Below are 23,918 nucleotides of genomic sequence, written 5' to 3'. Positions count from 1 at the left end.
CTCTCTCCCCGACCCCAGTCCCGTTACTCTCTCTCCGACCCCAGTCCCGTTACTCTCTCTCTCTGACCCCCAGTCCCGTTACTCTCTCTCCGACCCCAGTCCCGTTACTCTCTCTCCGACCCCCAGTCCCGTTACTCTCTCCCCGACCCCCAGTCCCGTTACTCTCTCCCCGACCCCAGTCCCGTTACTCTCTCTCCGACCCCAGTCCCGTTACTCTCTCTCTCTGACCCCCAGTCCCGTTACTCTCTCTCCGACCCCAGTCCCGTTACTCTCTCTCTCTGACCCCCAGTCCCGTTAGTCTCTCTCCGACCCCCAGTCCCGTTAGTCTCTCCCCGACCCCAGTCCCGTTACTCTCTCCCCGACCCCAGTCCCATTACTCTATCTCCAACCCCCAGTCCTGTCACTCTCTCACCGTCCCCCAGTCCCGTTACTCTCTCCCCGACTCCCAGTCCCCTGTCACTCTCTCCCCCACCCCAGTCCCGATCTCCTGACTCCCCCACCCCAGTCCCGATCTCCCCACTCCTGCCCTCCACCCCAACACAGACCTGGGTCTTTTGTTCTTTCCTCTCCCCCCTCCCCTTTCCTCTGGCTCTGTATTTGTTTAAAAACTGTTAAATCTCCAGTTCTGATGAAAGGTCATCGCCCTGAAACATTAACTCTGTTTCTCTCTCCACAGACGCTGCCTGACCTGCTGAGCGTCTCCAGCATTTCCGGTTTTTATTTAATTAATATCATGCTTGTCTATCAGTAGGGAATCAATATTAGAAATTATAAACCTGTGGTATAAATGTCTTATATATAAAACACCAAGCTGATTAAGAGGATTAATGAAATGTTACGCTGCACATTGTTAATACGAAGAAAAAAATGGAGACACATTCGGGGGCTACAGCTCACAACACTTTATTTCCGAATATTTGCAGGTATAAGAGACACATTACTTCAAATTTTTACAAAATATCGAAGGAAATGTAATTAAAGACTAGGCAAAGTACATTTAAAATCACTACACAAAGACTATTTGAGGTGTTTAAAGCTACATAATGCTGATGACATAGAAGCTTATATTAATGAAATTTCCTATCACCTTCCGCAAAGGAATTATTTAGAAGTAATTCTGTGAACCTTTCATTCCTTCTTGTGCCTGTCTATACACATCTGACACATGTTGGTCTCCGGGTTCGATATTACACATTTTAAACATGGCATTGACAAAAAAAAAATCTGATACAAATAATATCCTTTCAGCCAGCGATTAAAGATTGCAACAAGACACTGGCATGTTTATTAAAACACATAGAATCATAGAATCATAGAAGTTACAACATGGAAACAGGCCCTTCGGCCCAACATGTCCATGTCGCCCAGTTTATACCACTAAGCTAGTCCCAATTGCCTGCACTTGGCCCATATCCCTCGATACCCATCTTACCCATGTAACTGTCCAAATGCTTTTTAAAAGACAAAATTGTACCCGCCTCTACTACTGCCTCTGGCAGCTCGTTCCAGACACTCACCACCCTTTGAGTGAAAAAATTGCCCCTCTGGACCCTTTTGTATCTCTCCCCTCTCACCTTAAATCTTTTTATGAATTTTAAACATTTATTTTTAAACATTTTTAATGAATGAAACTTGAAATATTAGAATAGCCCAGAATTTAACTTCCATTCTAATGCCAAAACAACAACAACAAACATTTAAAAATACCAGTGAATGATTGGTAAATTCCACCTCTCACCACACAAGCCTCACTATCGTTACTCCTGCTCCTCTTGTATCCTATTCAAAAAATGTTAGCCCTCTGGTCCCCTCTCCTCTACCACTCTCTATTCTCCAGCTGAGAACGCAACTGGGCAAACTACTCCCGGCCTTCTGCCAGTGGCATCTTTTGAGGTGACTCCCTCGAGGGACTCCTGTTTCACTTCACTCTGTGGACTCACTTTGTCTGCATGCTGTGCACAGCCATATTGGGGGCTCATCGGGTGGCGAGTTCCAAATGCAAACAGGTTTCCTTTTATTTCATGGTGCAGCTGGTTCAGCACTAAAGCACTGTGCCACCGCCCTGCCCAGGAATACTTTCATATCTGGGCAGAAGAGCAAGAGCTTTGAGACTTGTTCACCCTTTAAATAGCAAGCCAGTTTCACTCTGTTAATATTTGTTTCTCTACTAACGATAGTAAAACTATTTTTTCGTAGCTAATATTAGAAAAATATTTTTTAAAAAGACTCTTTTCAGACGTTTTGATCCAACAAGGAGCTGGATTCTGGAAATATTGGTGTTTCTTATGCTCTGCCTCTGTAAAGGGCATTTACAAGGACAGTGTCGCTGTAGTTACTGTTTCTGAATGAACAGATGAGCGTTTGCAGCTGTCCTGCTGTGGTTTGATTAATCTTCTTAACCGCTGTTGACTGACACAGCCTATGTCTTTCATCATTTTTAACAAGTCCTGTCGGAATTTCACCCCAATAAATGCATACAAGAAGGGGTTCAGGCAGGCGTGGAGGAAGGCCATGCTTTTTGTGATCATGGTGGCAATGTCCAGATTCTTAAGGATTTTGCAGTCCGTTATCGTAATATTGACAGCGTCCATCGCTTGCACTATCACGATGCTGTTGTATGGTAACTGCGAAAGGACAAAGACGCCCACCACTGCCACTATCACCTTGATCGCTCTGTGTTTTTGGAAGCTTTTAGCCTGCAGCAGCTTCCAAATGATCATGGAATAGCAGAATGTCATGACAGCAAAAGGCAGGAAAAACCCAACGGTCACCTGCACTGCAAACCCTGCGGCTTTCAGGATCTTCTCTGGGTAGACGATCGAGCAGGTTCTTTGGGCTTCGTCTTTCAAACTGTAACAAAACTCTGGGAGAGACAACATTACTGCAGTTACCCAAACGATTAGAGAGATTAATTTGCTGTGAAGAAGTATTTTACTTTTGGAGGCGTATGCTTTTATGGCTTTAACAATAGCGATGTAGCGGTCAATGCTGATGCATGTCAGCAACAGCATGCAGCTGTAGAAGTTTATTTTATAAATGCTCTTAATGGTTTTGCACAGGAAATTTCCAAATATCCATTCTGATTTTGCATCTAGTGCCCAGAATGGTAGAGTGCAGAGGAAGAGGAGGTCAGCAATGGCTAGGTTTAGGAGATAAACATCGGTCATGGTTTTCGTTCTCTTGTAGAAAGCGTATATCACCACTACCAAAATATTGCCGACAAAGCCTAACACAAACACAATGATGTAGAAAGGTGGAAGGAAATACTGGGCAAACTGTCTAACATCTGATTTCCTGCACATTCCATTTGATTCTTCATCAAAGTCATAATAGGTCGAATACTCGGTGTTGTAGTTGCCAGCTGCTGTGAATGAAAAGTCTTGGCTGTAGTCATCTCCAGACATTGTCATGACTGGGACCGGACTGGGTTACTGCCTCCTGCAAGTGAACAGACCATTGGTTAACTAACTCCAGCAACAGGTGGACCAGAATAATTAGGCTCATGAGGTAGATCTTTTTCTTTAAAAAAAATTATCACAGCAAGGTTTGTCACCAAGGAATCATTTGTTACGGTGGGCTTGGTGACACAGGATTGGCCTGGGCCAACAAGGGACAGAATCAAGTCCTTGAAACGTGGCGACAAAATTCTTCCACTGTCACAACAGGAAAATTGTAAACAATTTTACAACACCAAGTTATAGTCCAGCAATTTTATTTTAAATTCACAAGCTTTCGGAGGCTTCCTCCTTCGTCAGGTGAACGATTTAAAATAAAATTGCTGGACTATAACTTGGTGTTGTAAAATTGTTTACAATTGTCAACCCCAGTCCATCACCGGCATCTCCACATCACAACAGGAAAAGAACAGTTAGAGGGTAACTTAGAACATGAAAAGATAAATGTGGTGCTGAATTTCAAGGTAAGATAGTTGAAATATTAAATTGATATTTTCTAGAAGTATTAAACTAAATTCTCATTACTTCAAGGTAGAACATGAAACAGGATAAGAAATATAACAAGCAGCAAGTCCTCACAATAGATTTAGGGGCTAATTTTCACTTTCGACATGGACATAAACCAGGAGGCTGTGGATCAGTTGCCCATTTTACATCCGGCTCAATTTTTCTTTTCATCGAAGTAATTGAAAAGGAAAATCAAACGGGCTGTATAACAGGCAGCTAATCCACAACCTCCTGTTTTTGCCACCGGCGCACAGTTGCTGCAGTGTGCACCATCCACAGGATGCACTGTAGCAACTCCCCAAGGCTTCTTCGACAGCACCTCCCAAACCCGCGACCTCTACCACCTAGAAGGACAAGAGCAGCAGGCACATGGGAACAACACCACCTGCACGTTCCCCTCCAAGTCACACACCATCCCGACTTGGAAATATATCGCCGTTCCTTCATCGTCGCTGGGTCAAAATCCTGGAACTCCCTTCCTAACAGCACTGTGGGAGAACCGTCACCACACGGACTGCAGCGGTTCAAGAAGGCGGCTCACCACCACCTTCTCAAGGGCAATTAGGGATGGGCAATAAATGCCGGCCTCGCCAGCGACGCCCACATCCCATGAACAAATAAAAAAAAAAGAAAGAGAAAATGACCTTAATGTGAGACTGGGGGAGGCATTGAATGGACTCCTGCAAGAGTCAGCCGTTGGCCCTCTAATGTTTCTTATCAATATAAATAGCCTGGATATTGAAACCAATTATAAGCTGGTCACACAACACTAAAATAGGTAGAGTAATAGAGACAGGAGGTGGCGAGAGCGGACCTAGGCAGAGGGAAGCAAATAAAGGTCGAGGCTCGAAGGCCTACACTCGCTCAGTGTGGCGGAGGTGGAGGGAGCGGAGGGGGAGGCGGTGGGATCGGAGGTGGCGGGAGCGGACAGGCGGGAGCGGAGGTGGAGGGAGCGGAGGGGGAGGCGGTGGGATCGGAGGTGGCGGGAGCGGACAGGCGGGAGCGGAGGTGGCAGGAGCGGAGGGGGAGGCGGTGGGATCGGAGGTGGCGGGAGCGGACAGGCGGGAGCGGAGGTGGCAGGAGCGGAGGGGGAGGCGGTGGGATCGGAGGTGGCGGGAGCGGACAGGCGGGAGCGGAGGGAGCAGACCGGCGGGAGTAGAGGTGGAGGGAGCGGAGGGGGAGGCGGTGGGATCAGAGGTGGCAGGAACGGACCGGCGGGAGCGGAGGTGGAGGGAGCGGAGGCAGACCGGCCGGGAGCGGGGGTTTTAAATTAATTTGGCTGGGGAATGAGCACCAGGATGTAGCAATGGAAAGGAGAAACAAGGGGCACAAAGGATTGGGAGAGACAGATAGCACTAGAGTAAGTAATAGTACAGTATTATGTGGGATCAGACTAAGAGAGAGTGCAAGAAAGTCTAAGACTGGTTTGCAGTGCATGTGTGTTAGCGCATGAAGCCTGGTAAACAGGTTGGTGAGCTGTAGGCGCAAATAGCCACATGGGAATATGATGTCAAGGTGATAAACGAGACCTGACTCAAAAAAGGGCAGGGTTGGGTACTAAATATTCCTGGATACAAGGTGATCAGGAAAGATAGGGAAGGGAAGAAAGGAGGGAGGGGGAGGTGGTGGCAGTATTGATTAAGGAGAATATTGCAGTGCTGGAGAGAGAGGATAGAATCTATTTGGTTAGAGTTAAGAAACAATAGAGGTGCCATCACTCTACTGGGTGTAGTCTATGGGCCACCAACTAGTGTGAAGGATATAGAGGAGCAAATTTGCAGGAAATTACAGAGAGGTGAACAAGCCATAGACTAGAGATAATGGGGGACTTCAACTATCCTAATATAGACTGGGATATCAATAATAATATAAGGGGCAGAGAGGGGGAGGAATTTTTGAAATGTGTTCAGAATAACTGTAAAACACTGGTTCAGCCACAACTGGAGTATTGTGTCTACTACTGGGCACCGCACTTTAGGAAAGATGTGAAGGCCTTAGAGAGGGTGTAGAAGAGATTTACGAGAATGATTCTAGGAATGAGGGACTTTAGTTACGTGGATAGACTGGAGAAGCTGGGGTTGTTCTCCTTTGAACAGAGAAGGTTGCGAGGAGATTTGATAGAGGAATTCAAAATCATGAAGGTCGAGACAGAGTAGATAGAGAGAAACTGTTCACATTGGCAGAAGAACCAGAGGGCATAGATTTAAGGTGATTGGCAAAAGAACTAAAGGTGATATGAGGAAAAACTTTTTTACACACGAGTGATTATGATCTGGAATGCGCTGCCCGAGGGGGTGGTGGAGGCAGATTCAATCATGGCCTTCAAAAGGGAACTGGATAAGTACTTGAAAGGAAAAATTTGCAGGACTACGGGGATAGGGCGGGGGAGTGGGACTGGATTGCTCTTGCATAGAGCCGGCATGGACGCAATGGGCCGAATGGCCTCCTTCCGTGCTGTAACCTTTCTATGATTCTATGACAGAGGATGCAGCATAAGATTGGCATAATGATTTAGATCGGTCTTATTCTCTCTCTTGTTTGGTTCATCGTTCACAAAAAACCTATCCTCAGCCCTCAAACTATTGCCTGATTCCCGATGTTCCCTTAAAAATCTATCTGTGACCTCTCAAACGGATGCCCAATCTCCAACCTTGCCTTGTGTCATGGTTCAGACTTAGTCACAACACTTTTATCTCATGTTCAGAAAAGAAGGGCAGTTTCCAGCAGTAAACCAATCCCCCCACTATAAACCAAAAAAAAACTGCTGGAGCCACTCAGCAGGTCAGGCAGCATCTGTGGAGAGAGAAACAGGGTTAACATCTCAGGTCGATGACCTTTCATCAGAACTGGAGGAGAGGGTAGATCTCAGGAAGCAGCGAGAGCAGTTAGAGGAACGCTGAATAACAGGGAGGTATCTGTGATCAAGGATGGATCCGAAACAGGAAGGGTGGAATTTAAGCTGGAATCCATGCGGAATGAATCGGGGCCGAGCCAGTTTCTGGGAAAAGATGTGGCTGTGAACGCGAGTTTTAGCAAACATCATGATCAAACACAAGGAGGGAAACAGATACCGATGAAGAGGAACAGGATAAAAAGAGACACGGGAAAATCTCACAGAAGAGCAGAACTTCTTAAGGGGGGGGGGGGGGGGGGGAATTCCTGAAAGAGAGGTGGCAGTGAGATAAACAATAAAACAAAACGCAAAAACATCGTCGGTGCTGAAACTGTGAAATAAAAACACAATGCTGGGACATTCAGCAGGTCAGGAAGCACCTGTCGAGAGAGAAACAGAGTTAACGTTTCAGGTCGATGATATTTCAGCGCTCTGACGAAGGGTCACCGACCTGAAACATTGGGCTTCATTTTAGCACCCGCTATCGGGTGCGTTCCTGGCGGGGGGGCTCCGAAAATCGGGGAATCCCGGAGCGGGACCGGAGCCCGGCTCCAACCCGCCCACTTCCGGGTTCCCCACAGACGCACTGACGTGCGCGCGCAGCCCCCGCATGCGGGACTCCCGCAGGCAATTAAAGCGGGCGGGGTTCCACTTGACAATATTTATCGAGCTATTTCAGGTCATTATCAGACCTGATTAAGGGAATATTTCAGGAGGGGTGGGATTTTACAAACAACTGGGACTGTTTCCCATACAGGATCCAATTAGGCTGCGATCGGGTGGGGGCTGACTAATTTCACCGGGCGCGTTACCCACGCGCCCAATAGCCCCCCCGCCCCGCCGCGAACCCGCAGCCCTGGTAACATCGAGCCCATTAACTCTGTTTCTCTCTCCACAGAGGCTGCCTGACCTGTTGAGTGTCCCCAGCATTTTCTGTTTTTTGTTTCAGATTTCCAGCATCCGCAGTATTATGCTTCCCCCCACCATGCACCAAACCTTGTTGCCCTTATAATTCCTGTGTCTGAGATAGTGTACTCGGGTCTAATAACCATCCTCTGATAGTGGCTACTGCAGATTGCACAGCTTTCTCCGTACTCCTCTTGACAAGCACAAAACTCCGCACTGTCAGATCATTGTTACGGGCTAAAACTAATAATTGTTGTTCCTGGCACAAAATTTTGCACAATGGTAGGACACTTGGGGAAATCAGTGAGCAGAATTCAGCACCACCTGACTCACAGTTTTCATGATTTTCTGTCCATTAAATTTCATTTTTAATTAATGTCAGGGGCAAATACAACAGAAAGACAAAAATAGTCGTGGTGCTGGAAGAGATAAAATTGAGTTGTAATTAAGCAGTTCCTTCGATAATTCAGCCATAACCATCACTTTGTGTTACATCCATTTCCTCAAATAACAGACAGACACAGTTCCCTGCAGCCGAGAACGAGAGTGCAGAAGGCTGTGTTGCCTGCCCGGTGCCAGGGTTCAGGATATCTGCTCTGGGCTGGAGAGGAACTTGCAGTGAGAGGGGGAGGATCCAGTTGTTGTGATCCACGTAGGTACCAACGACATAGGGAGGATGAGGGAAGATGTTCTGCTCAGGGAGTATGAGCAGCTAGGGGCTAAATTAAAAAGCAGAACCACAAAGGTAATAATCTCTGGATTATAACCAGAGCCACAAGCAAATTACCACAGGGTAAATAAGATTAGGGAGTTAAATTCGTGGCTCAAAGATTGGTGTGGGAGAAATGGGTTTCGATTCATGGGGCACTGGTACCAGTACTGGGGAAAGTGGGAGCTGTACCATTGGGATGGGCTTCATCTGAACCGTGCTGGGGCCAGTGTTCTGGCGAATCGTATAATTAGGGCGGTGGAGAGAGCTTTAAACTAAATAATGGAGGCAAGAGATCAAGTATTGGAAGATGTGATAAATTAAAGAAAGAAGACAAGGCAAGAGAGCAACGTATCAATAAGGGAAATGATAATCAGAGAGTGGCAGGAAGGGACAGAGCGTGCAAACTTAAGAGTGCACCAGCAGATAAGGCTAGAGGTTGCAAAAATAGTAAAAAGTCAGCACTAAAGGCTTTGTATCTGAATGCGTGTAGCATTTGTAACAAAATGGATGAATTGACAGCTCAAATAGAAATAAATATGTACGCTCTGATGGCCATTACAGAGACATGGCTGCAAGATGACAAAGGCTGGAACCTGAATAGTCCAGGGTACTTGACCTTTCGGAAGGACAGGAAGCTGGGAAAAGGTGGAGGGGTAGCTCTGTTAATTAAGAATGACATGAGTATAATAGAGAGAAATGACCTTAGTTCTAAAGACCAAGATGTAGAATCAGTTTGGGTAGAGATAAGAAATAGTAAAGGCAAGAAGTCACTTGTGGGAGTAGTTTATAGGCCCCCTAACAGTAACCACACTGTAGGACAGAGTATACAGGAAGAAATAATGGGGGCTCGTGAGAAAGGAACAGCGATAATCATTGGTGATTTTAATCTACATATAGATTGGAAGAATCTGACTGACAAAGGTAGCCTGGAAGATGAGTTCATAGAGTGCTTTCAGGACAGCTTCTTAGAGCAGCACATTCTAGAGCCAACCAGAGAGCAGGTTATTCTAGATCTGGTAATGTGTAATGAGACAGGATTAATTAATCACCTCATTGTAAAGGAGCCTCTAGGTAGCAGTGATCACAATATGAGTGAATTTCACATTCAGTTTGAGGGAGAGAAGAGTAAGTCTAATACTAGTGTTTTAAACTTAAATAAGGACAATTATGAGGGCATGAAGACAGAGCTGGCTAAAGTGAACTGGGAACTTAGGTTAAGGGATAGCTCAGTAGAGATGCAGTGGCAGACATTTAATGAGATATTTCATAACACTCAGCAAAGATACATTCCAGTGAGAAAGAAAGACTCTAGGGGAAGGGTGTACCATCCTTGGCTAACTGAGGAAGGTAAAGATAGTATCAAATTGAAAGAGAAAGCATATAATTCCATGAAGATTAGTGGCAGGTTAGAAGATTGGTCAGAATATAAAAAACAGCAAAGAATAATAAGGAGGGAGAAATTAGAGTACGAGAGAAAGCTAGCTAGAAATATAAAAACAGATAGTAAGAGTTTCTACAGGTATTTAAACAGGAAAAGAGTAAGTAAAGTGAGTCTTGATCCTCGAGAGAGAGTGTCTGGGGAATTAATAATGGAGAATAAGGAAATGGCGTATGAATTGAACAGATAATTTGCGTCCGTCTTCACTGCAGAGGATACAAATAACATGCCAAAAATAATTGTGGATCAAGAGGTGAAAGGGAGGAAGTTAAAACATTTACAATCACCAGGGAAAGGGTTTTGAAAAAATTATTAGAACTAAAAGCTGACAAGTCCCCAGGTCCTGACAGACTTCATCCTAGGGTCTTAAAAGAAGTGGCTGCAGAGATAGTAGATGCATTGGTATTAATTTTCCAAAATTCCCTAGATTCTGGAAGGATCCCATCAGATTGGAAAATAGTGAATGTAACTCCTCTATTCAAGAAAGGAGGGAGACAGAAAGCAGGAAACTACAGGCCAATGATCTTAACATCTGTCATAGGGAAAATGCTAGAATCCATTATTAAGGCGGTTATAGCAGGGCACTTAGAAAATCTCAATGTAATCAGGCAGAGTCAACACGGCTTTGTGAAAGGGGAATGGTGTTTGACTAATTTATTAGAGTTCTTTGAGGAAGTAACAAGCAACGTGGATAAAGGGGATCCTGTGGATGTGGTATACTTGGATTTCCAGAAGGCTTTTGACAAGGTGCCACATCAAAGGCTACGACACAAAATAAGAGCTCATGGTGTAGGGGATAACATATTAGCATGGATAAAGGATTGGTTAGCTAACAGGAAACAGAGTAGGCATAAATGGGTCATTTTCAGGTTGGCAAGATGTAACGAGTGGAGTGCCACAGGGATCAGTGCTGGGGCCTCAATTATTTACAATCTATATCAATGACTTGGATGAAGGGACCAAATGTATGGTTGCTAAAATTGCTGATGACACAAAGGTAGGTGGGAAAGTAAGTTGTGAAGAGGACATAAGGAGTCTGCAAAGAGATACAGATAGGTTAAGTGAGTGGGCAAAAATTTGGCAGGTGGAGTATAATGTGGGAAAATGTGAACTTGTCCACTTTGGCAGGAGGAATAGAAAAGCAGTATATTATTTAAATGGAGAGAGATTACAGAACTCTGAGGTACAGAGGGATCTGGGTGTCCGAGTACATGAATCCCAAAAAGTTAGTATGCAGGTACAGCAAGTGATTAGGAAGGCAAATGGAATGTTGTCATTTATTGCAAGGGGAATAGAATATAAAAGTAGAGATGTTTTGCTACAGTTGTACAGGGCATTGTTGAGACCACATCTAGAATACTGTGTGCAGTTTTGGTCTCCTTATTTAAGAAAGGACATAATTACTTTGGAGGCGGTTCAGAGAAGGTTCACTCGACTGATTCCTGGGATGGGAGGATTATCTTATGAGGAAAGGTTGGACAAGTTGGGCCTGTATACACTGGAGTTTAGAAGAATGAGAGGTGATCTTATTGAAATATATAAGATCCTGAGGGGACTAGAAGGGGTAGATGCTGAGGGGATGTTTCCCCTTGTGGGAGAGACTAGAACTAGGGGCCACAGTTTAAAAATAAGGGGTCTCCCATTTGAGACGGAGGTGAGGAGAATTTTTTTCTCTCTGAGGGTCGTGAGTCTGTGGAACTCCCTTCCCCAGAGAGCGGTGGAGGCAGGGTCATTGAATATTTTTAAGGCTGAGTTAGATAGATTACTGATTAACACGGGAGTCAAAGGTTATAGTCGGTAGATGGGAAAGTAAGGTTGAGGTCACAATCAGATCAGACATGGTCTTATCAAATGGGAGAGCAGGCTCGAGGGGCCGAATGGCTTACTCCTGCTCTTAGATCGTACGTCCGTATGTGTGTTTGTATAAGTATAGCTTGTTTTGTAACATTGACTGTTAATTTCTGTTCTGGCATATGTAGTAAAATAAATCTCCTTTCTACAGGATGTTCACATATTTATAATGCAAAAATATCACCACTAGATTTCTTTTACAAAAATAAATGGAATCCATTATAATCATTTGCCATGCACTGGGCCAGAAATAGGGACTGGTCCCCCAATCCTACTGAGAAATGCTTGAAACCAACAATTGACATTACTTTCAAGAGTATTCCAACTACAGCTGTTACAGCTGTTTGTTTTTTTGGCTTTCATTTTTCTGTAGGAGTTAAATGCCCAAGGAATTTCTGAATCACTTGCAGTGCATTTACACGTTCTTATGTTCTTCTTATGTTCTTAAGCTTAGGCCAAGAATTTCCTTGGGACGTCTCACAATCTGCTGCATAAATTCAGCGGAAAGCAAGTTGCGGTGTGTATTTCAGGCTTCCGGCTGAAGTTACGGCAGCCAATCTCCAAGGAAATTTATTCCCTTAAGAGTCCGTGCAAAATATTTTTGGTTTTTGCACCGATGATAAACTTGCAAAGTGTGTAAGTCGGGCGTGACGGTCTGAGCTGACTCCATCAAAAGTGAAGATTATCTCCTGCGGCTTTGGACCCCAGATTCAGACTGTATTTAACAACCTGCATTTATATAGAGCCTTTCATGTAGTAAAACGTCTCAAGGCACTTCACAGGAATGTGATCAGACAAAAACTTCACGCTAAAGCTGCAAAGGTGGTGGAAATTATTTTACACGTCCTGCACAGTTATAGTGTGAATGCACCTTATAAATAGGTCTATAACTGATCAAATGAAATGAGTATAGAGTGTGACCTGCCACCAAACCAACCTTTCGTAATAACATTTTCGACGTGCTGTTGTGAAACATTATCAGTGCATTTTAGTCACGCCATTGCATGTCTCTTGGATGGTAGGCGCAGACCACTCTAATCTACTTCATCGCTGGGGTTAAGTGCTAAAACATTATTTTTGTAGATTGGTGCTCATTTAGGTGGTTTTCAGTTAAACGTGTTTTTCATTCCAACCACTGTCACACAAAGATTTACAGCAGTCAGGTGCAGAGCTTGGAACCACAGGTTAGCCACATCCTTAATGTTCTCAGTCATTGCAGATAGTGATCACCACATTGTGCATGACACAACGTAAACAAGAAAACAGGCCAAATGGAGCTGTGGGGCTGATTTTTGGTTCACTATCACTCTACTTACGCCTGTAAGCGGGGTGGTACCGGGACGAAAATTGCAAAATAATAAAAACCCACCGACTCACCGCTCGAAGTCTGCCCCTTCTGATTTTCGGGCAGACCTCGATTTAATCAGTCAGCGCTCCTACCAGAAAGAGGTGGGGGCATAATAAATATATTTAAAAAGGGGTCAGATGATGCAGTTAAGACCCCAGTGTTGGGTGTCCTCTTTAAATTTCTCCAACGCTGAAATGAGCCGCTCCATTGACCCATCGATTGTTCCAGCCCTGCTCGTTAATCCACTGTAGCAGGTCCATGTATCTGCCCTGTTGGATTCCCTGCCCTCCTGAATGGTAAGCTGCCAGAGATTGTACTCCATTGTTACAGCGATATAATTCAACACTCTATTGGCTTTGTTGGTTGTTGCTCTGCAGTGGTTGGACATGTCTAAGACACCTAAATCCTTCTCACTTTCCACCTTAGCTATTTGAGAACCATTCGTGGTGTACTTACGTTGCCTATTTTTCCATCTTACAACTTATACGTCCCTGCATTGAATTACACCTGCCATTGTACCGCCCACTTACAAAATTTTCCCCAACTCATTTTATATTTCCTTAGCTTTATGTTTCCTCAGAATTAACTGCCCATCTACTTTGTTATCATCTGCAAATTTAATGAATTTGCATTAAGTTTCTGAATCCAAGTCATTGATGTAAATTACAAACAGTAGGTGTCCCAACACCGATACCTAGGTCACCCCACTGAGCAACTCTCTCACCCTCATCTTGCCTCAAGTGTTTGACCGTTATGAACTTGTGCTTCAGTTTATTATTGTTGTAATATTACTATCCTATTGCATGTGGTTTTGTAACATTACTGTTCAGTGGTAAAGAGCATCACAATATTGCTATGCTGCTGCAGATAGGGCTGGAATATTAATGGCCCAGAATTTGGTGTATCAGGGCAATGAATGGCGTCCATTGTTAGTTAGACTTGCCCGTGTCTTTTTAATCTCGATGATATTTTGCATCGCAAGTTGCTGAAAGTGCGAGTACAGAAAGAGAAATAAAGAGAGGAAAAGAAAGATTGGATTAAGAGAGAGAGAAAAAAGGGACAGAAACAAAAAGTAAAAAAAAATTAATTTTTAAAAGAAATCTCCAAAAACAATTAAAACCTGAAGGAATGAGACTCCACACTTATAATAATTAATTTCCAGTGCCAGAGATGTTGACTGGCAGTAATTAACATTTATCACATCATTAAAAGGGTACTTAGACTGGAATGGACAAAATGTAACTTTCTGTGGTGAGTTTGGTTCGTATCTACCGTGAAAATACAGGAACTTCACGCCATTCAATGGATTTCAATGGTGAGGCAGACAGCGAGATGCCGTTTTCACAAAGCTAAGGGCGGAACTGTGCAACTCGGACAGCAACTTATGGATCTCTGTGATTACCCACGCATCCGCCCATTGCCTGAAGTTGCTGTACCATTCACCCGTAAATAAAACGGTGAGCGCCATTAGCCTTATCATTATTTTGACAGTAAATTCTGGGCTATTACTGTCCTGTTTTACAAGGTAATATAGCTATCCTGCTGTATACAGTGTTGTGATATAGCTATCCTGCTGTATACAGTGTAATATAGCTATCTTGCTGTATATAGTGTTGTAATATAGCTATCCTGCTGTATACAGTGATGTAATATAGCTATCCTGCTGTATACAGTGTTGTAATATAGCTATCCTGCTGTATACAGTGTTGTAATAGAGCTATCCTGCTGTATACAGTGTAATATAGCTATCTTGCTGTATATAGTGTTGTAATATAGCTATCCTGCTGTATACAGTGTAATATACCTATCCTGCTGTATACAGTGTTGTAATATAGCTATCCTGCTGTATACAGTGTTGTAATATAGCTATCCTGCTGTATACAGTGTTGTAATATAGCTATCCTGCTGTATACAGTGTTGTAATATAGCTATCCTGCTGTATAGTGTTGTAATATAGCTATCCTGCTGTATACAGTGTTGTAATATAGCTATCCTGCTGTATACAGTGTTGTAATATAGCTATCCTGCTGTATAGTGTTGTAATATAGCTATCCTGCTGTATACAGTGATGTAATATAGCTATCCTGCTGTATACAGTGTTGTAATATAGCTATCCTGCTGTATACAGTATTGTAATATAGCTATCCTGCTGTATACAGTATTGTAATATAGCTATCCTGCTGTATACAGTGTTGTAATATAGCTATCCTGCTGTATACAGTGTTGTAATAGAGCTATCCTGCTGTATACAGTGTTGTAATAGAGTTATCCTGCTGTATACAGTGTTGTAATATTGCTGACCTTTTAATTTTTTTAAATGCGAGCAATGCTAGCAAGGGCACTGTATATGGTGTTGCAATATTGCTATCCTGCTGAATATAGTGTTGTAATATAGCAATCTTGCTATGTATAGTGTTGCAATATAGCAATCCTGCTGTATATAGTGTAATATTGCTGTTCTGTTGTACAAGGTGTTGTAATATTGCTATCCTGCTGTAAATAGTGTTGCAATATAGCTATCCTGCTAATATATAGTGTTGCAATGTAGCAATCCTGCTGTATATCGTGTAATATTGCTGTTCTGTTGTACAAGGTGTTGTAATATTGCTATCCTACTGTAAATAGTGTTGCAATATAGCTATTGTGCTGTATATAGTGTAATATTGCTGTTCTGTTGTACAAGGTGTTGTACTATAGCTATCCTACTGTATATAGTGCTGCAATATGGTCTACATGGACTTTAGCAAAGCCTTTGACAAGGTACCGCATGGTAGGTTGTTACATAAGGTTAGATCTCACGGGATCCAAGGTGAGGTAGCCAATTGGATACAAAATTGGATTGACGACAGAAGACAGAGGGTGGTTGTAGAGGGTTGTTTTTCAAATTGGAGGCCTGTGACCAGCAGTGTGCCTCAGGGATCGGTGCTGGGTCCGCTGTTATTTGTTATTTATATTAATGATTTGGATGAGAATTTAGGAGGCATGGTTAGTAAGTTTGCAGATGACACCAAGATTGGTGGCATTGTGGACAGTGAAGAAGGTTATCTAGGATTGCAACGGGATCTTGATAAATTGGGCCAGTGGGCCGATGAATGGCAGATGGAGTTTAATTTAGATAAATGTGAGGTGATGCATTTTGGTAGATCGAATCGGGCCAGGACCTACTCCGTTAATGGTAGGGCGTTGGGGAGAGTTATCGAACAAAGAGATCTAGGAGTACAGGTTCATAGCTCCTTGAAAGTGGAGTCACAGGTGGATAGGGTAGTGAAGAAGGCATTCAGCATGCTTGGTTTCATTGGTCAGAACATTGAATACAGGAGTTGGGATGTCTTATTGAAGTTGTACAAGACATTAGTAAGGCCACACTTGGAATATTGTGTACAGTTCTGGTCACCCTATTATAGAAAGGATATTATTAAACTAGATAGAGTGCAGAAAAGATTTACTAGGATGCTACCGGGACTTGATGGTTTGACTTATAGGGAGAGGTTGGATAGACTGAGACTTTTTTCCCTGGAGAGTAGGAGGTTTAGGGGTGATCTTATAGAAGTCTATAAAATAATGAGGGGCATAGATAAGGTAGATAGTCAAAATCTTTTCCCAAAGGTAGGGGAGTCTATAACGAGGGGGCATAGATTTAAGGTGAGAGGGGAGAGATACAAAAGGGTCCAGAGGGGCAGTTTTTTCACTCAAAGGGTGGTGAGTGTCTGGAACGAGCTGCCAGAGGCAGTAGTAGAGGCGGGTACAATTTTGTCTTTTAAAAAGCATTTGGACAGTTACATGGGTAAGATGGGTATAGAGGGATATGGGCCAAGTGCAGGCAATTGGGACTAACTTAGTGGTATAAACTGGGCGACATGGACATGTTGGGCCGAAGGGCCTGTTTCCATTTTGTAAACTTCTATGACTCTATGTCTAATATAGCTATCCTGCTGAATATAATGTTGTATTATATAGCTATCTTGCTGTGTATAGTGTTGCAATATTGCTATCCTGTTGTATATAGTGTTGTAATATTGCTATCCTGCTGTATATAGTGTTGTAATATAGCTATCCTGCTGTATATAGTGTTGTAATATAGCTATCCTGCTGTATACAGTGTTGTAATATAGCTCTGCTGTATACAGTGTTGTAATATAGCTCTGCTGCTGTATATAGTGTTGTAATATTGCTGACTTTATTTTTTCAAATATGGGCAATGCCAGCAAGGGCACATTTATTACCCACACCAATTGCCCTGAGAAGGTAATGTTGGGCCTTCGCCTTTAACTTCCACAGTTCTTGAGCTGAGTAGGGAATTGAGAATATTGACCTAGTGACGATGAAGAAATGGTAAAAAATGTCCAAATCAGGATAGTGTGTAACTTGAAGAAGAATTGGAAATGATGGTATCCCCACAACATTGCTGTTCTTATCCTTCTTGGTGGTAGGTCAAAGGGGAGGGGGTTGCTGTCAAAGTGAGCTTGGTGAGTTGCTACCGTGCATCGTGTAGATTGTACATCCCACAGTACACCAGTGATGGAGGGGGTGGATACTGAGTCCAGTAGCAAGGGCTCGGTCCTAGATGGTGTTTAGAACCTTGAGTGCTGTTGCAGCTGTACAAATCCAGGCAACTGGTGAGTATCACGTCACACTCCTGACTTGAACGCTGTAGATGGTGGATAGGCTTTGAGGAGTCCGGAGGTGATCCGCTCATTACAGAGTAGCTAGGGTCTACCCTTCTCTTGTAGCCACTGTGTTGATACACTGGTTCGCTTAAGCTTCTGGTCAGTGGTCACCCCCAAGTTGATGGTGGGGGACTCGATGATGGTGGGGACGTTTAAGGTCAAGGAGGGATGGCTGGTCTTTCTCTTGTTCGAGATGGTCATTACCTGGCATGCAGTGTGAATGTTACTGGCCATTTGTCAGAGCAAGCCTGGATGTTATTCAGGTCTTGCTATAGGCTGGGATGGGCTGCTTTTAATGCTGAGAATAGTGAAGGAAGAATGAGGAGAGGCAATATAAACTAAATGGTGCAATTTTAAAGGGGGTGTAGGAACAAATCTTTGAAGGTGGCAGGACAAGTTGAGAAGGCTGTTAAAAAAAACATATGGGATCTTGGGCTTTATTACCAGAGGCACAGCATACAAAAGCAAGGCAGCTGTGCTAAAACCTTTGCAAGTCACTGGCTAGGCCTCAGCTGGAGCATTGCGTTCAATTGTGGGCACCACACTTTAGGAAAGATGTCAAGGCCTTGGAGAGGGTACAGAGGAGATTTACTAGAATGATAACCAGGGGTGAGGGACTTCAGTTATGTGGACAGACTGGAGAAGCTGGGATTAATCTCCTTAGAGCAGAGAAGGGGAGTTTCAATAGACGTGTTCAAAATTATGAAGAAGAAGAAGAACTTGCATTTATATAGCACCGTACAAGACCTCAGTACTTTTGAAGTGTAGTCACCGTTGTTATGTAGGAAACGTGGCCGCCAATTTGCACACAGCAAGGTGCCACAAACAGCAGTGTGCCAATGACCAGATAATCTGCTTTTGGTGATGTTGGTTGAGGGATAAATATTGGCCAGGACACCAGGGGGAACTGCCCTGCTCTTCTTGGGATAGTGCCACGGAGTCTTTTACATGTCGGGGCCTCGGTTTAACGTCTCGACCGAAAGAACGGCACCTCCGACAGTGCAGCACTCCCTCAGTACTGCACTGGTGTATCAGTGTAGATTTTGTGCACAAGTCTCTGGAGTGGGACTTGAACCCACAACCTTCTGACTCAGAGGCGACCAACTGAGCCACGGCTGACACTGAATGATTTTGATAGAGTAAATAAGGAGAAACTTTTTCCACTGGCAGGATGTTCGTTAAACAGAAGGCCAAAATTTAAGGCGATTGGCAAAAGAACCAGAGGGGAGAGGAGGAGAAATTTTTTTTAAGCATTATCTGAAATTCGCTGCCTGAAAGGGTGGTAGAAGCAGATTTAATAGTAATCTCGAAAAGGGAATTGGATAAATACTTGAAAACAAAAAAAATTGCAGGGCTGCAGGGAAAGAGCAGAGGAGTGGGGTTAATTGGATCGCTCTTTCAAAGAGCCGGCACAGGCACGATGGGCTGAATGGCCTCCTTCTGTGCTGCATGATTCTATTGTTCCTGTGCTTGATCTTCAACTGGAGTTCTCTAATTCCTTTCCCCACATCTCTTCATATTGTTCCTCATTAAATAATTATTCAATTTCCTTTTAAATGATATTACAGTCTTTGCCTCAGTAGCAAATTATGGTACGGTTTTCTATGTTTTAACAACCCTGTGTCAAAAAATTATTACTAACTTCCCCTTTTGTTCCTTAAGTGATAATCCTGTCAATGCCCCTTAGGATTTGCCAACCAGTAGGAACAATCTTCAACTATTCAACCTCTCAAATCTTGCTTAATTTTGATAACTTCCACTAAATTCTCTTCTTAACTTCTCTGTTCCAGTGAATAAAGCATCAATTTTTGAGCTTTCATAACTATAAACTCTAGAACTAAAATACATTTATACATCAAATTCAATAAAAGTTTTTTGTGTAATTATAGCGTGAAAAGATCTTAAATTTTATATGATTCAGCAAAATTATGATTTTACATTGAACTGGTTCAGTAGGTGAGACACACACCATATAGGGATTAAGGTTTCAGTGTTAGAATTTCTGGAAAGGTGTGCATTGTTAGGATTGAATTTTGGGCTTGTATCGAGATGCAAGAACTGTACCCGTGACCGGCCCCAGACACATTGCCCAAATCTTTTGTTGTATCGATCCTCGGTCTGAGTTTAGCTTTAGAAATTTATAATGGACCAGAATTTGCTGGAGGATGCAAAGAGGCTTCAAAGCGATTTAGACAAGTTGAGTGAGTGGGCAAATACATGGCAGATGCAGTATAACGTGCATAAATGTGAAGTTATCCACTTCGGAAGGAAAAACAGAAAGGCAGAGTATTATTTAAATGGTGATAGATTGGGGAATGTTGATGTACAAAGGGACCTGGGTGTCCTTGTACACCAGTCACTGAAAGCAAACATGCAGGTGCAGCAAGCAGTTAGGAAGGCAAATGGTATGTTGGCCTTCATTGCAAGAGGATTTGAGTAAAGGAGCAAGGATGTCTTACTGCAGTTATACAGGGCCTTGGTGAGACCACACCTGGAGTATTATGTGCAGTTTTGGTCTCCTTACCTAAGAGAGGATATACTTGCCATAGAGGGAGTGCAGCGAAGGTTCACCAGACTGATCCCTGGGATGGCAGGACTGTCGTATGAGGAGAGATTGGGTCGACTCGGCCTGTATTTACTCGAGTTTAGAAGAATGAGAGGGGATCTCATTGAAACATGTAAAAGTCTGACAGGGCTCGACAGACTGGATGCAGGGAGGATGTTTCCCCTGGCTGGGGGGTCCAGAAAGAGGGGTCACAGTCTCAAGATACGGGGTAGGACATTTAGGACTGAGATGAGGAGAAATTTCTTCACTCAAAGGGTGGTGAACCTGTGGAATTCTCTACCACAGGAGGCTGTGGAGGCCAAGTCACTGAATATATTTAAGAAGGAGCTAGATGGATTTCTAGATACAAAAGGCATCAAGGGGTATGGGGAGAGAGCGGGAATATGGTATTGAGATAGAGGATCAGCCATGATCATATTGAATGGGGGAGCAGGCTCGAAGGGCCGAATGGCCTACTCCTGCTCCTATTTTCTATGTTTCTATCTTGTGGCGTGCTCCACTAGTTTCTCCTGCAGCCTTCTGCTCAAAGATTTTCGTTGGAAGTGGGAGCTGATAACGAGGGTAACAGGGCAGCTGGGACCTTTAGTGAACAACAGGACCAACAGTGTATCTCCTTAACCAATGAGATTTAAGGATTGAGAAATAAACAGCAGATTGACTGAGATAGAGGGTGAATTCGAGTCAAATCAGGTACAGAAAGAGAAATAAAGAGAAAGAACAACTGTATAGAGAGAAAGAAAAAAGGGACAGAAGAAAAAGTAAGAAAAAAAAAGTAAAAATGTAAAATTTGACATTTTTAAAATCTCCAACAACTGTTCACAATCTGCAGGAATGAGACTCCGCACTTAATTGTTCGCTTTCTGGGTCAGAGCGATTGATTGGCAGGTCATTGATAATTACCACATCGTTAAAATGGTACCTACGCTGTTAAATACAGGACTTAACTTTCTGTGGTGAGTTTAATGGGCAATTAATGTGCTAATGCAGCGACTTCATGAAACTCACCGGGAGGTTAAGGGTGAGATGCTGGTTTTGCAAAGTTCATGGTGGAGTGGTGCAGATCAGCCAGCAACCTGTGGCGATTCATAATTCACGGGGAATCTCTTCCTCACCACAAGTTGCTGGCCGATGTGCACATTAGTAACAGCGTGCGATGTTCACAAGCCGTTATCTTTTCTGCAAATTCCGGCCCAAAATATGTCTAAAACATTAGAACAATAGCATGTTCCAGCACAGAAAGATGTCATTTGGCCAATCAAGTCTCACCAACTCCCCAAACCCATTAACATTCCTCTTTCTAATTCTCTTTTAAAAGGGTCTAGGTGTTTAAGATGATTGAAGGATTTGATAGGGTAGATAGAAAAATAAACTATTTCCTCTGGTGGGGGAGTCCAGAACAAGGGGACATAACTTTAAAATTAGAGCTAGGCCATTCAGGGGTGATGTCAGGAAGCACTTCTTCACACAAAGGGGAGTGGGAATCAGGAACTCTCTCCCCCCAAAAAGCTGTTGAGGCTGGGGGTCAATTGAAAATTTCAAAACAGAGATTAATAGATTTTTATTAGAATGATACAGCACAGAAGGAGGCCATTCAACCCATCGTGCCTGTGCTAGCTCTTTGAAGGAGCTATCCAATTAGTCCCACTCCCATGCCCTTTCCCCATAGCCCTGTAAATTTTTCCCCTTCAAGTATTTATCCAATTCCCATTTGAAAGTTACTATTGAATCTGCTTCCACCGCCCTTTCAGGCAGTGCATTCCAGATCAGAACAACTCACTGCATTAAAAAAATTCTCCTAATTTCCCCTCTGGCTCTTTTGCTGATCACCTTAAATCTGTGTCCCCTGGTTACCGACCCTTCCTCCAGTGGAAACAATTTCTCGTTATTTACTCTATCAAAACTGTTTATGATTTTGAACACCTCCATTAAATCTCCTTTTAACTTTTTCTGCTCTAAGGAGAACAACCCCAGCTTCTCCAGTCTCTCCACATGACTGAAGTCTCTCATTCCTGCCATCATTCTAGTAAATCTCTGCACCCTCTCCAAGGCCTTGACATCCTTCCTAAAGTGTGGTGCCCAGAATTGAACACAATACTCCAACTGAGGCCTAACCAGTGATTTGCAAAGGTTTACCATAACTGCCTTGCTTTTGTACTCTGTGCCTCTGGGAATAAAGCCCAGGATCCCATATGTTTTTTTTAACAGCCTTCTCAACTTGTCCTGCCACCTTCAAAGATTTGGGTATGTAAACCCCCAGGTATCATAGAATCATAGAAGTTACAACATGGAAACAGGCCCTTCGGCCCAACATGTCCATGTCGCCCAGTTTATACCACTAAGCTAGTCCCAATTGCCTGCACTTGGCCCATATCCCTCTATACCCATCTTACCCATGTAACTGTCCAAATGCTTTTTAAAAGACAAAATTGTACCCGCCTCTACTACTGCCTCTGGCAGCTCGTTCCAGACACTCACCACCCTTTGAGTGAAAAAATTGCCCCTCTGGACCCTTTTGTATCTCTCCCCTCTCACCATAAATCTATGCCCCCTCGTTATAGACTCCCCTACCTTTGGGAAAAGATTTTGACTGTCTACCTTATCTATGCCCCTCATTATTTTATAGACTTCTATAAGATCACCCCTTAACCTCCTACTCTCCAGGGAAAAAAGTCCCAGTCTGTCTAACCTCTCCCTGTAAGTCAAACCATCAAGTCCCGGTAGCATCCTAGTAAATCTTTTCTGCACTCTTTCTAGTTTAATAATATTCTTTCTATAATAGGGTGACCAGAACTGTACACAGTACTCCAAGTGTGGCCTCACCAATGCCCTGTACAACTTCAACAAGACATCCCAACTCCTGCATTCAATGTTCTGACCAATGAAACCAAGCATGCCGAATGCCTTCTTCACCACCCTATCCACCTGTGACTCCACTTTCAAGGAGCTATGAATCTGTACTCCTAGATCTCTTTGTTCTATAACTCTCCCCAACGCCCTACCATTAACGGAGTAGGTCCTGGCCCGATTCGATCTACCAAAATGCATCACTGAATTTCTCATTCAGTATGTGGATGGCCCGACTAGAGAGGGGGCAAAACTTGACCTCCTCTTGGGAAATAAGGAAGGGCAGGTGACAGAAGTGTTAGTGAGGGATCACTTTGGGACCAGTGATCATAATTTCATTAGTTTTAAGATAGCTATGGAGAAGGATAGGTCTGGCCCAAAAGTTAAAATTCTAAATTGGGGAAAGGCCAATTTTGATGGTATTAGACAGGAACTTTCAGAAGTTGATTGGGAGAGTCTGTTGGCAGGCAAAGGGACGTCTGGTAAGTGGGAGGCTTTCAAAAGTGTGTTAACCAGGGTTCAGGGTAAGCACATTCCTTATAAAGTGAAGGGCAAGGCTGGTAGAAGTAGGGAACCTTGGATGACTCGGGAGATTGAGGCACTAGTCAAAAAGAAGAAGGAGGCATATGACATGCATAGGCAGCTGGGATCAAGTGGATCCCTTGAAGAGTATAGAGATTGCCGGAGTAGAGTTAAGAGAGAAATCAGGAGGGCAAAAAGGGGATATGAGA

The 23,918-nt window shown here is 43.5% G+C and overlaps 1 protein-coding gene across 1 annotated transcript; it reads right to left on the bottom strand.

The window, feature by feature from the left end:
• Positions 1 to 887: 887 nt before the first annotated feature.
• On the bottom strand, positions 888 to 3,425 carry LOC137332904 (C-C chemokine receptor type 9-like). The gene has a single exon (XM_067996915.1). The coding sequence runs from the start codon at positions 3,408 to 3,410 to the stop codon at positions 2,310 to 2,312; it is 1,101 nt and encodes a 366-aa protein (XP_067853016.1). The 5' UTR covers positions 3,411 to 3,425; the 3' UTR covers positions 888 to 2,309.
• Positions 3,426 to 23,918: the final 20,493 nt, after the last annotated feature.

Source organism: Heptranchias perlo, chromosome 2, assembly GCF_035084215.1.
Source record: "Heptranchias perlo isolate sHepPer1 chromosome 2, sHepPer1.hap1, whole genome shotgun sequence".
Classification (NCBI taxonomy): domain Eukaryota; kingdom Metazoa; phylum Chordata; class Chondrichthyes; order Hexanchiformes; family Hexanchidae; genus Heptranchias; species Heptranchias perlo.
The sequence above is the reverse complement of the archived record's forward strand: the minus strand, read 5'-3'. Positions and strand labels throughout refer to the sequence as shown.

Coding starts and splice junctions, on each gene's coding strand:
- LOC137332904 (XM_067996915.1), bottom strand. CDS start 3,410: ATGACAATGTCTGGAGATGACTACAGCCAAGACTTTTCATTCACAGCA.